The sequence below is a fragment of the Mustela nivalis genome, assembly GCF_964662115.1.
Source record: "Mustela nivalis genome assembly, chromosome: 17".
NCBI classification, from domain to species: Eukaryota; Metazoa; Chordata; class Mammalia; order Carnivora; family Mustelidae; genus Mustela; species Mustela nivalis.
Genome location: NC_139036.1, coordinates 30,115,150 through 30,128,851, shown reverse-complemented (window position 1 = coordinate 30,128,851; position 13,702 = coordinate 30,115,150). Strand labels below are relative to the sequence as shown.

The 13,702-nt window shown below is 38.0% G+C and overlaps 1 protein-coding gene across 6 annotated transcripts in view; it reads left to right on the top strand.

The window, feature by feature from the left end:
* Window positions 1-13,702, top strand: part of RAD51C (RAD51 paralog C) — a 61,280-nt gene that overhangs the window by 26,746 nt on the left and 20,832 nt on the right. For 4 of the 6 annotated variants that reach the window (XM_082705947.1, XM_082705946.1, XM_082705945.1 and 1 more), the window contains 3 exons: window positions 3,218-3,284; window positions 5,386-5,446; window positions 12,890-12,950. In XM_082705947.1, coding sequence (XP_082562073.1) covers window positions 3,218-3,284; window positions 5,386-5,446; window positions 12,890-12,950 — 189 coding nt within the window. The remainder of the gene's footprint in view (window positions 1-3,217; window positions 3,285-5,385; window positions 5,447-12,889; window positions 12,951-13,702) is intronic. The other 2 variants (XM_082705949.1, XM_082705948.1) reach the window with 1 other exon arrangement.

Genomic DNA, 13,702 nt, shown 5'->3' with positions numbered 1-13,702 from the left:
GTCTGTCAAATAAATAAAATCTTCGGGACGCCTGGGTGGCTCAGTTGGTTAAGCAGCTGCCTTCGGCTCAGGTCATGATCCCGGCATCCTGGGATCGAGTCCCACATCTGGCTCCTTGCTCCGCAGGAAGCCTGCTTCTCCCTCTGACTCTGCCTTCCACTCTGTCTGCCTGTGCTCACTCTCACTCTCTCTCTCTTACCAAAAAAAAAAAAAAATCTTTAAAAATAAATAAAATCTTAAAAAAAAAAGGAATGCAGCCAGTTTAAAATATATATATATATATATATATATATGTATATATATATACATATACGTATATATTATATATGTGTGTATATGTATATATATGGAAGCAGCCCAGGTGTCCATTGACAGATGAATGGATAAAGAAGATGTGGGGGGGGGGATGTGTGTGTGTGTAGATACATATACACATATCCAGACTCTTAACTACAGAGAACAAACAGATGGTTGCCAGAGGGGAGGTTTGTGGGGGAATGGGTGAAATAGGCAAAAGGAATTAAAAGTACACTTATCTTGGGGCGCCTGGGTGGCTCAGTCACTTAAGTGTCCAACACTTGGTTTCAGCTTGGGTCATGGTCTCAGGGTCCTGGGATTGAGCCCCATGTCAGGTTCCACTCAGCAGGGGTCTGCTCAAGGATCCCCCCCACTGCTGCTTGCTCACTTACTCTTAAATAAGTAAATCTTTAAATAAAGAGTGCATTTAATGAGCACTGAGTAATGTATAGAGTTGTTGTACTATATTGTACACCTGAACCCAGTATAACACTATGTTAACTAAACCGGAATTAAAATAAAAAAAAAAGAAAAAAATTACTGTCCTTCCAAACATGGAATCTTTTCTATAGGTCACTGTTTAATCCAAAAGAATTAGTACTATTTTTAGCATCCTTGAGTAAAGCAACACCTATTATTAGCAGACTAGTATAGTTATAATTTCAGTCATTTGACCTGATTACTGGGTTTTATTTTTTACCATTCCTATATTTTCTTTATGATTTTAAATCTTTTCTCATAATTTTTGTCTGTTTCCTATAAAACCAGAAATGGTAATTGTATATTTGCCACTTTCCTAAAGATGTAAACATTGAGTTATTTATTAAGTATCTCACACTCTTTTGATTAAATATATTCTAGAGAGGCAACAGTGGTAGGAAAAAAATAAAAAATACCAGACTCAATCTTTCTTTTTTTAAAATTTTTTTATTTATTTTATTTTTTTTTTTAAAGATTTTATTTATTTGTATTGACAGACAGAAATCACAAGTAGGCAGAGAGGCGGGCAGAGAGAGAGGGGGAAGCAGAGAGCAGAGAGCCCGATGCAGGGCTCGATCCCAGGACCCTGGGATCATGACCTGAGCCGAAGGCAGAGGCTTTAACCCACTGAGCCACCCAGGCGCCGCCAGACTCAATCTTTCTAAACTTCTGATTTCTCATGTGTTAAACTGGAATAATTATCTAAAAAAATATTAATAATATTACCTCATTCATAGAGTTATTGTGAAGACTAGATAAAATAATGAAAGTAAAGCACTTAGTATAGTTTCTGGCATATAGTAAGTACTCAGTAAATGTTTATCACCACTACTGATATTGCTGCTGTTAGTATGGTGGTTTTTTTTTTCTTTTCTTTTCTTTCTTTTTTTTTTTTTTTTTAAGATTTTATTTATTTATTTGACAGAAAGAGACACAGTGAGAGAGGGAACACAAGCAAAGGGAGTGGGAGAGGGAGAAGCAGGCTTCGCGCTGAGCAAGGAGCCTGATGTAGGCTTGATTCTAGAACACTGGGATCATGACCTGAGCCACCCAGGCACCCCTCTTTTTTTTTTTTTAAGGTTTTATTTATTTATTTGACAGAGTACAAGCAGAAAGAGTAGCAGTCGGAAAGAGAGGGAGAAGCAGACTCCTCGCTGAGCTGGGACCCGAATATGGGGCTCGATCCCAGGACCTTGGGATCATGACCTGAGCCAAAGGCAGACGCTTAACCGACTGAGCCACCCAGGCGCCCTGGTCTGGGTGGTTTCTATTGGCTTATCCAAAACTTAAAATTTATTTATTTATTTATTTATTTTAAAGATTTTATTTATTTATTTGACAGACAGAGATCACAAGTAGTCAGAGAGGCAGGCAGGGAGAGAGAGGAGGAAGCAGGCTCTCTGCGGAGCAGAGAGCCTGACTTGGGGCTCGATCCCAAGACCCTGGGATCATGACCTGTGCCAAAGGCAGAGGCTTTAACCCACTGAGCCACCCAGGCGCCCCTATTTATTTATTTTTAAAGATTTTATTTGTTTACTTGACAGAGCGTGCTCAAGGGAAACAGCAGGCAGAGGGAGAGGGAGAAGCAGGTGACATGGGACTCAATCCCAGGACCCTGAGATCATGACCTGAGCTAAAGGCAGATGTTTAACTGACTGAGTCACCTAGGCACACATCCAAAACTTACATTTTTTGAAGTAAGGTTTTTCCAGTGCTCCCAGTTATGAAGTTATTATGTGGTCTCTTTACACTCTTGTGTATTTATTATCTGTAATATTTTTATTTTCCCATTTTCACAATTGCTCTTGTCTGTTAAAAATGATTATATTCAATGGAATCATGTTTTCAGATAACTTATAGGCAAATTTAAAAATTTATCAGAAATTGGGGCGCCTGGGTGGTTCAGTGGGTTAAGCCTCTACCTTTGGCTCAGGTCATGATCCCAGGGGCCTGGGATCGAGTCCCGCATGGGGCTCTCTGCTCAGCAGGGAGCCTGCTTCTCCTCATCTCTCTCTCTGTCTGTCTCTCTGCCTATTTGTGATCTCTCTCTCTGTCAAATAAATAAAAAAATCTTTAAAAAAATAAAAATAAAAAAATTAAAAAAATAAAAATTTATCAGAAAAGTTTTCATTACCTAAATATATTTTTTTGGGGGCGCCTGGGTGGTTCAGTTGGTTTAGGGGCTGCCTTCAGCTCAGGTCATGATCCTAGGGTCCTGGGATGGAGCCCCGCATCAGGCTCTCTGCTCAGCGGAGAGCCTGCTTCTCCCTCTCCCTCTGCCTGCCACTCTGGTTACTTGTGCTCTCTCTCTCTGTCAATTAAATAAATAAAATCTAAATATTTTTTTCTTTAAGTTGTATTCAGAACACTAAAATCACAGAACTATTTCCTTGGTAATTTTGGGGAGAGATTCACCTAATTTTCTCACTCTTTTTTTTAGGTACTTTTAACTAATCAGATGACAACGAAGATTGATAGAAATCAGGCCTTGCTTGTTCCTGCATTGGGTGGGTAATCAGAGAAGCATTTTTATTAAGTTTTTTATTTAAGTAATCTCCACAATCAATGTGGGGCTTGAACTCATGATCCCAAAATTAAGAATCACATGCTCTTTCAACAGAGCCACACAGATGCCCCAGATAAGCATTATTAACTTAGCACATTTTTTCTCTTTCATGTGATGCTTGTTCAGTACTAGAAGTTCCATGAAAGCAGAGATTGTTTCTGATTATTTGGTGATAAGTCTTATTTCTTTGAAGATTTTATTTATTTATTTGACAGAGAGAGACACAGCGAGAGAGGGAAGACAAGCAGGGAGAGTAGATGAGGGAGAAGCCGGCTTTCCACCAAGTAGGGAGCCCAATGCGGGACTCGATCCCAGGACCCTAGAATCATGACCTGAGCCAAAGGCAGACGCTTAAAGACTGAGCCACCCAGGTGCCCCTTCACTGATAAGTCTTGGCATGAACGCAGTGCCCTTAGATACCCACTCATCCTTTCAGTTATTTAACAACCATTTATTAAGCATCTATTATTTGGCAACTATTGTGTCAGGCACCGAGCATATAAATATTCGTAAGATGACTCTTGCCTTCAGAAAGTCGTTTTTTTTTTTTTTTTTTTTTAAAGATTTTATTTATTTAGGGACGCCTGGGTGGCTCAGTTGGTTAAGCAGCTGCCTTCGGCTCAGGTCATGATCCTAGCATCCTGGGATCGAGTCCCACATCGGGCTCCTTGCTCCGCAGGGAGCCTGCTTCTCCCTCTGACTCTGCCTGCCACTCTGCCTGTGCTCACTCTTGCTCTCTCTCTCTCTGACAAATAAATAAATAAAATCTTTAAAAAAAAAAAAAGATTTTATTTATTTATTTGACAGAGATCACAAGTAGGCAGAGAGGCAGGCAGAGAGAGGGGGGGAAGCAGGCTCTCTGCTGAGCAGAGAGCCCGATGCGGGGCTCGATCCCAGGACCCTGGGAGCGTGACCTGAGCCAAAGGCAGAGGCTTTAACCCACTGAGCCACCCAGGCGCCCCTTCAGAAAGTCTTAAGCAGGGCACCTGGGTGGCTCAGTGGGTTAAGCCGCTGCCTTCGGCTCAGGTCATGATCTCGCGTCCTGGGATCGAGTCCCGCATCGGGCTCTCTGCTCGGCAGGGAGCCTGCTTCCTCCTCTCTCTCTCTCTGCCTGCCTCTCTGCCTACTTGTGATCTCTCTCTGTCAAATAAATAAATAAAATCTTTAAAAAAAAAAAAAAAGAAAGTCTTAAGCAGGAGGAAGGGTGAATCCATTTAAATACAGATCACACTACAGTAAACAGACTTATGACTTACTTTTTCCAAAAAAATTTTATTTATTTATTTGACAGAGAGATCACAAGTAGGCAAAGAGGCAGGCAGAGAGAGGGGGCGGGGAAGCACACTCCCCACTGAGCAGACACCCGATGTGGGGCTCATCCCAGGACCCTGAGATCATGTCTTAACTCACTGAGCTACCCAGGCGCCCCCTTATGGTTCTTTCTAACTTCAGTCATGGTTTTGTTAGGACACAGTGCTTCAAGATTTTTCTTTTACTAAATTCTTCAAGAATATTCTGTCGAGGGCGCCTGGGTGGCTCAGTGGGTTAAAGCCTCTGCCTTCAGCTGAGGTCATGATCCCAGGGTCCTGGGATCGAGTCCCGCGTCGGGCTCTGTGCTCAGCAGGGAGCCTGCTTCCCTTCCTCTCTCTCTCTGCCTGCCTTTCTGCCCACTTGTGATCTCCATCTGTCAAATAAATAAATAAAAATCTTAAAAAAAAAAAAAGAATATTCTGTCGAAGTTTATACTTTTCTTCTGGTAGCCAGCAATAGGTCTGATGATACAGAAGATTGACAAAATGTTGACTCAAACTATAAAGTTTTCTGAAAGCAAGTAAAGGATAATGATCTTCAGTATTTCCACGGCTAGGTAAAAATCTATTAATCTCAGGATGTTACCCATGTGTACAAGGGTTTTGAAAGTGTAAGTATATTCTCATGTTAAATTAGGTAAAGTAAAACTCTTTTGGTTAGAGGCATTCTGAGAGACTTAATAACCTTGTCAGGAAGGCAATATACAGTTGTTCTGTTTTTGTTCCCACTAGGGGAAAGTTGGGGACATGCTGCTACAATACGGCTAATCTTTCATTGGGACCAAAAGCAAAGGTCAGTATAGAAACAAGTTAATTATTCTGAATATTGGGTTAATTACACTAAACATTTATATTTTCTTTGATCTACTGCAGTGGGTGAAATCTATAGTGTCTCATGAATGAAAGCTTTTGTTGCCTTGTCCTCTGTCACCTAGAGAAAACATAGAAACATGTTGTTAAACTGCACATTTAGCTAACATAGAAAATTCTTTGGAATATTTAAATGATGGGGTACACCTGAAATGAGTAGGTGGCCAAGGAATGCTACCTTCTAAAGCTCTTTGAAATCAAGTACCATTTATTAGCCTTGCAGAAGGAGGTGGGTACTCTGTGTTCCTAGAAGGGATTGAAAGAAGAATAAAATTAGGACAAAGGAAAACTTGTGAGGTTAGCTTTAGGACTAATTTATGTGGAAAATAGGATGGCTTTTCATAGTTGCTTAGTATATTTCTTGTACGAAATTGTGTCTATTTTTGTTTTCTTTTGTATTTTGCTATCCTACTTTTGTTACCCAGTTACTTACCTGCCTTTCACAAGTATTGTTCTTTAAAATAAAACTATGACAGCATGAAACCTTTGTATTTGTTTTTAAAGCTGCTGAGCAAGTGAACAAACCAGCTTTCATTTTCTTTAAAACAGGCAAATGAAAGCTGTGGAGTCTTTTATTCTACACTTCTAGAAATGTCACATTTATGCCAGCCCCTCTGCTTTGAGATTAATTTGTATAACTGAAAGCAGTTGGTTTGGAAATACTGTAATGAAAGGAGGAAATTGAGAAAGCATGTGGGCAAAGATGGAAAAAAGGGTTACTTAAATATGTATCAGGTCTGGTCAGTGAAATTGTCTTAGTTTTTGCCTACATTTATTTTTGTTCTTCTCCAAACTGAAACAAAAAATCATGCCTGACCAAATTAGGTTTTCCTTACTCTGAGCTCATGCAGAATTTATTACACTTATATACATCTTTTGAAACCAATTCTTGTGGTTTATGTCTCTTTTAAAAATAACATTTCTGTGGGGCACCTAGGTCACTCAGTTGGTTGAGTGTCTGCCTTCAGCTTGGGTCATGGACCTGGGATCCTGGGATTAATCCCTGCATCAGGCTCTCCCTCTGTCTACTTATCTGCCTGCCTGTGTGCACTCTCTCTCTTTGGCAAATAAATAAATAAAATCTTAAAAAAAAAAAAATTCCAAAGAGCTCAGGTAACTTTTTTTTTTTTTTTTCGTAACACATAGTGCTTTACAATTAACTTCCATTCCCCAGTTCTGTAAATAAGTCATTGTATTCTGGATCACAAAAGGAATTCTTTCCTCAGCAACAAACCCTTTGGCAATAGTTCTCCAGATGAGAATCTTTTCATACTGCTTATACTTTCCCAGATTTAGGTTTTCTGTAAAGTGCATCCCACTGTGTAAAATGTTTTTAGGGATTCTCCTTGAATGAGTATATAGTAGCAGTCCACTCTTACTCTACTATTAAATATTCACTAATAGAGATACATCTAAAATACAAAAATATGAGCAAACCAAGATGTTTCATCTTTTAATGCATTCATCAGAAAATGTTTGCCTTTGTCAAATTCTAGAAGTTAGCTTTGGTTAAGGTACCCATGAGATCAGAAAATTAGGCTCATTTTTTAAGCATTAACCATTTTATGACTTTCAGCTTCTTACTCATCCTTTCCAAGAAATTGGAGAATGGTGTTGAATATTGAATTAAATAGTTTTTTTTTTTTTTAAGATTCTATTTATTTTTTTGAGAGAAGATGGAGTACAAGTGGGGAGGAGAGGGAGAGGCAAGCTCCCTGTGAACATGGAGCCTGATGTGGGGCTCCGTCCCAGGACCCCACGATCATGACCTGAGGTGAAGGCAGACACGTAATCAACACCCAAATTCCCTGAATTAAATGGATGTAGGGGATCTCTGTTCCATAAGTTTTTTCTATATCCCAAACTATCATTTTAGGACTGCTTGCTTGTGATAGGTATTTCACTGGGCAGTTTATATATAATATTTCATATAATCCCTTTAATAACTCTTTGAAGGATCTATACCTACATGAGAAGACCAAGTCTGCCCAGAAAGATTAAGGGTAATTAATAGCTACCATTTATTGAAATTTTATTAACTGTCCTTTATTGTGTTAAGCAGTATGTGTGTGTGTGTGTGTGTATTTAATTTTATTTTCCAAATAACTATGAAATAAGTAGTAATATCCACATTTTATAGCTGACTCTATAATAGTCTGTTTCTTTTACTGTAATTGCTTTTTCTACAATGTAATTACAGTATTATGTTGATTGCCAGCAAATCTGGAAGTATAGCTCTTATCTTCCTTTTTAGGTAAAATCCTTTTCTCTAAACTGTTCCCCCCCCCACCAAGCTGGGGATATATGATAAGTAATGTGCATACTTTATTATAATCAAAATAAGTTGACCTCATTTAATAGAATTAAATAGTTTTATTCTTCATTGTTTGAAACCAGTTATCTTAAAAAAAAAAAGAAACCAGTTATCTTTAAGTCATTAGAGTTGCATGAAATCTTGTATGTGTTCCAGAATTTATTTTATCTTGAAAGGACAAAAATAGAAATTCACACTGGGAAAAAATAGTTATAAAAATGAAACTTCCAGTTTGAGCAGAAAACTAAAAATCTTGATTAGCCAAATTTATATTGAGAATTGAACCTTAGTGTCCTATATTATACTCCAGTCCCCATCTTTCACCAAAACACCTGACTTTTACCCTTTGACTAACAATGAAATGACATTTCAGCAGTTATTCAAATAAGTACTTTTGTCTCTGTCCTGTATATTGTGCGGGTTTTCCTCCAGTTAGCATATTCATGATAATACGAGGCTGAGATTGTTCAGAATTATATCATTCTTTTCCAAGAAGATCTGGTGATAGAGTGGAGTAATATATCAACACCCCCACACAGTGTTTCATATGTGTGCTCAGCTTTAGAGCACAAATTGTGCTTCTGTCTTATTTCTTCCTGACCCAAACTGTGTAGTTCAGCCATATGTTAAGCTTCATCTCAGCTGGGGCCATGAGCCAAGTGATTCTTTGGTTTAGTTTTTTGTTTAAAAAGATTTCTTGAGATGCAGATATGACATAAAATTATTTTATTTTTACTTAGGAATTTGAGGAAATTTTTCAACCTGAATTTTTAATGACCACTTGACTTTAGGATTTTTAATAAACATGTAAAAGCTTGAAAGCTTGTTTACTTTTTTTTTTCTTCAAGATTTTATTTATTTGACAGAGAGAGAATAAGCACAAGTAGGGGAGCAGCAGGCAGAGGGAGAGGGAGAAGCAGGCTCCCTGCTGAGTTAGGAGCCCGGTATGGGACTCGATCCCAGGATCCTGGGATCATGAGCCAAGCTAAAGGCAGACACCTAACAACTGAGCCACCCAGCTGCCCCAAAAACGTATTTATTTTTTAATAATTTTCTCAAAAAATTCAGATGTATTGGTTATCTTTTTGGATATATAGTGATATTATAAGGTGGTTTAGATACTAATTTTTCAGGTTAGCTAATTTTTGTTTTATTGAATCAGAGTGATGTTTTGTAATAAGGTAGGCTAAAATGAGCTATTCCTCTATTTTTCTGTTATATAGATTTATTTTTTTAACTTTTATTTATTTAAAAAAGTATTTTTTAAGTAATTTCAGCTTGAAGTGGAGCTCCAACTTACAACTTGGAGATCAAGAGTCACATGTTCTACCAACTGAGCCAGCCAAGCGCCCCATTTTATCTGTTATATTTTGTATTAAAGATAGAATTAACACTAAAGCATTGTAAAAATTTATAATCTCCATCCCTAACACAACTATTCTTATATTACATATTACACAGCAGTTACTTCATTTTTGCCTACAGTTGCAATTACAGAATATATGACATTTTGGATTCTGTTGTTTTTGTCCAAAAGTATAAACCTAAAACAGTAAACTAATGGACTGTGATCTCTGATTGCTTCTCTGCCTTTTTTTTTTTTTTTTTAAGAGTTTATTTATTTATTTGACAGACAGATATTACAACGAGGCAGAGAGACAGACCGGGGGGCGTGGGGAAGCAGGCTCCCCGCTGAGCAGAGAGCTCGATGTGGGGCTCTATCCCAGGACCCTAGGATCATGACCTGAGCCAAAGGCAGAGGCTTTAACCCACTGAGCCACCCGGGCACCTGTTCTCTTTTTTTATTTTGAAGATTGATTTATTCATTTGAGAGAGAGAAAGTGAATGTGCACTAGGAGGGAAGGGCAGAGGGAGAAGGAGAGGGAGAGAGTCTCAACCAGGCTCAGCGCTCAGTGGGGCTTGAACCCAGGACCCTGAGATCATGACCTAAGCCAAAATCAAGAGTCAGATACTTAACAAATGGCACCACCAGGCACCGCTGATTGCTTCTCTTTTGAATTGTGTCTGAGCAGAGGGGCAATTTCAAACTTTGAAGAGTAACATATAATGAACCAATGCGTCCTTCTGAATTGTCTTTGAAAACAAATCAGAAACTGCTCCTGCCTCTGTTGTGGAGCAGTCCTCCAGGATCCCTCTGCAAATGGGCTCTGTGGCCTAGTATCCTGATCCCTGCACCCATGATAATATGTTGAGGCCCATGAGGGGTTACTGCCAAGGTTTCCACCAGCCCACAAGTGACTGCATGGTAGCCATCTCCTCCAGCAGCTCGCTTGTGGCCACCTGTTACCAGTGTGTCCTGGGTTCCACTTCTGGTAACATCTGTGCAAATGCAGCCATCCCTCGCCACCCTGGTCTCGCCAAGGCTGACTCAGGTTATTGGTGGGCAAGGTTCTTTTTTGGGAAGTCCACTCTCCCATTCATGGCTATAGTGTTGGAGTCTCCAGAAGGTTCAGAATCTCCTCAGGCCTCCAGTAGCATAATCACCTGTGACTCAGCTCTGGAAGCCTTGAGGAAGCAGCCTCGTGGCCAGCCTGGAAAAGCCAACACTGGGCCCCAATCCTGAGTAGCCATACCAGCCACCAGGCTCATTGAGAAGGTGCTAGGCTCATCAGAGTTCTTCTCCTTCCCTCCCATAAACTAGGCAGTCTACAGCAAGCAGAAGCAGTGGGTTCTTTTATATCAGAACAGCAAAACACCAAAAGGGAATTTGAGAGAACCCTACTGCTTACTGTCCAAGCCACACTCAAGCCTTCCTGACACCCTGTAACCATGTGCCTTGAACCAAGTAGAAAACAAACTCCAAGCAGCCAGTAAAAATAAATCAGCATTATATTGTATGTAAGAAGGTGATTCTTTTAGCTCTGAGAGTTTATGATTTTTCTCTAAGTTAGAATCTGCATTTTGTGCAGTTACATCATTGTTTTTTGGGGTAGGGAGAGGGACATGGTACTTTTTTTTGTTTGTTTTTGTTTTTGTTTTTTTCATTTAAATTCAATTAGCCATGATATAGTACATCATTAGTTTCAGATGTAGTGTTCAACAATCCATCAGTTGCATATAACACCCAGTGCTCCTCACGTATGTCAGTTTTTTAAAATTGATAAATTGTGGGGTGCCTGGCTGGCTTAGTCAGTAGATCATGCAACTCTTGATCTTGGGGCTGTGAGTTCAAGTGCCAGGTTGGGTATAGAGCCTACTTTAAAACACTTTTTAAAAATTAAATTGTAGTAAATTATACATATGATAAAATGTTTTGTTGTTTAAGTGTACAGTTTAGTGACATGAAGTACATTCACATTATTGTGCAGTCGTCACCACCATCCATCTCCTGAACTTTTTCATCTTCCCCAACTGAAACTGCTTCCATTAAACACTAACTGCTATTCTTCCCTCCCCCAGTCTATGGCAACCACCATTTGAGTACTCTAAGCACCTCATGTAAGTGGAGTGATACAATATTTATCCTGTTGTGCCTGGCCTTTTTTCACTTAGCATAGTTTTCAATGTTCACTGTACATCGTGGCAAGAACTTTCTTTTCCAAGACTAAATAAGATCCCATTATATGTAAAAACTACATTTTGTTTATCCATCTGTCAGACATTTAGGTTGTTTCTGTCTTTTGGCTATTGTGAATAAGTTATATCAGTTTTAGAGTAATTTTGAAAAGCACTTAAAAAGCTTTTGCTTAGGTGGCACCTGAGTGGTTCAGTCAGTTAAGCACCCAACTCGTGGCTTCAGCTCAGGTCCTGATCTCAGGGTTGTGGGATTGAGCTCCATAATCCCTGTGGGGCTCTGTGCTCTGTCTGGCTCTGTGCTCAATTCAGAGGTTGCTTCTCCCCCTGCTCTCTCTCCCTCTCGCTCATTCTCTCTCTCTCAAATAAGATATACAAATAAAAATCTTTTTTAAAAAAGTTTTTTGCAGGACGCCTGGGTGACTCAGTTGGTTAAGTGGCTGCCTTCAGCTCAGGTCATGATCCCAGCGTCCTGGGATCGAGTCCCGCATCAGGCTCCTTGCTCGCAGGGAGCCTGCTTCTCCCTCTGCCACTCTCTGCCCGTGCTCACTCTCTCTCTCTCTGACAAATAAATAAATAAAATCTTAAAAAAAAAAAAAGGTTTTTTTGCATAGGCCATCTTGCTGGCTGAGTCTGTAGAGTATAAGCCTCTTGATCTTGGGGACATGAGTTCGAGCCCCATGTTGGACATAGAGATTACTTAATTTAAAAAATATTTTAAAAATAATTTAATAAAATTTTTTGCTTATATTTGTTGCTTTTACAATATTTGAGCAAGCTTAATAAGAGCTTAGAATTTTATATCTAACTACTTTCAGCTTTCAATTTTATATTACTTTCTAGAGAACACAATAAGATTCTACCTAAACAGACCTTGTTCTGTCATGAAGATGATTCTCTGGATATAATCATTTTGAAAGAATCTGTCTTCCTTGCTTATTTGTATTAGTATGATATATGACTATGTACTCCTCATTTATATCCCAAGAAATTGTCTAATACTTCTGTCGTGACAAGTAACATAATTACTGTATAAAGTTGGAAAAACAAACAAACAAAAATAATCTTTATCTTGTAGTAACAACTTTTTGATTGTAGTCTTCTAGTAATTTTTCTATATATGTTGATTTACATACTCATAAATGTGGGCTCACACAGAGTAACTTTTACTTAATATATTATTAACATTTTCTTATATTAAATTTTTTTTCCATATCTTCTGCAGCATCAATAGTATTTTGTCATGTAGAAATTTATTTGAATTACTGATTGGACATTTAGGTTGCTTTAAAATTCCACTTATATAAACAACTCTTGTTATTATATGTAATAATTATTATATGCATACATATAGTTATTGATTAAAGGAATCTTTTTGATATTTCTTTGCTTTCTGTGTCCTTAGGGAAGGAAACAATAGAATTGTAGTGAAAAATTTTAAATGTAAATTATTATATCAGTCATTTGAACTAACTAAGATCATGTGTTTGTGTATATTTATTCTTTTTCTCTAAGCAGGTTGGCAACATTGTACAAATCACCAAGCCAGAAGGAATCTACAGTACTGTTTCAAATCACAGTCAGTATTATTTGATTAGAGTGGGGTTTTGGTTTGGTGGGCAGTAATTATCTGAAGAGAGCATTTACAAATTGCTTCTGTTAACTTCTGTAGGCAGCAAGCATATTTGAGGACAGCTTTCGATGCTTAGAACATTATCCTCAAAATAGTATATATACAGAATATTCTGGTGACAATTGTACTGAAATTTATTCTTAAGAACAGAGGAAATACTTATTTGTAGGCTAGTGTGTTCCATGCCATATGTAATGTCAGGATATTAAAAATTTTTAAAGTGAAAGTTGTTAAAGATTTTCCAAGAAAAAAATACTAACATTACCCATTTTAGTCTGTAGATATTATAGCTCTCTCATAGCCACCAAATATATCCTGCTTTAAAATGTTAATTTTCCTATAATTTAAAATCATAGAACACACTTTTTTGGCTGAAATATGCATATTTATCAGTAGTATTGAGCCAGATATATTCTTGGCATCTCATTTTTAAGACAAAAACAGAAATAAAAAGAAATTCTGAAACTGAATTATCAACTCAGTCTTTGTACTGCTTAGGTGCATTTAAAGTATCCTAATTGGAAAACTAAATTTTGAGTATTTAATTATGAAAATAAATTTGTAAAGCACCTAAGTAATTAGTACATGTTACTTCCTTTTACTCTTCAATAGAGTCACTATAAAGTTCATTAAGATTTTCTTTTGGAGTGTATTTTTATAATGCACTGTTACTTCCGTGTGTGTATGTATAAACAATA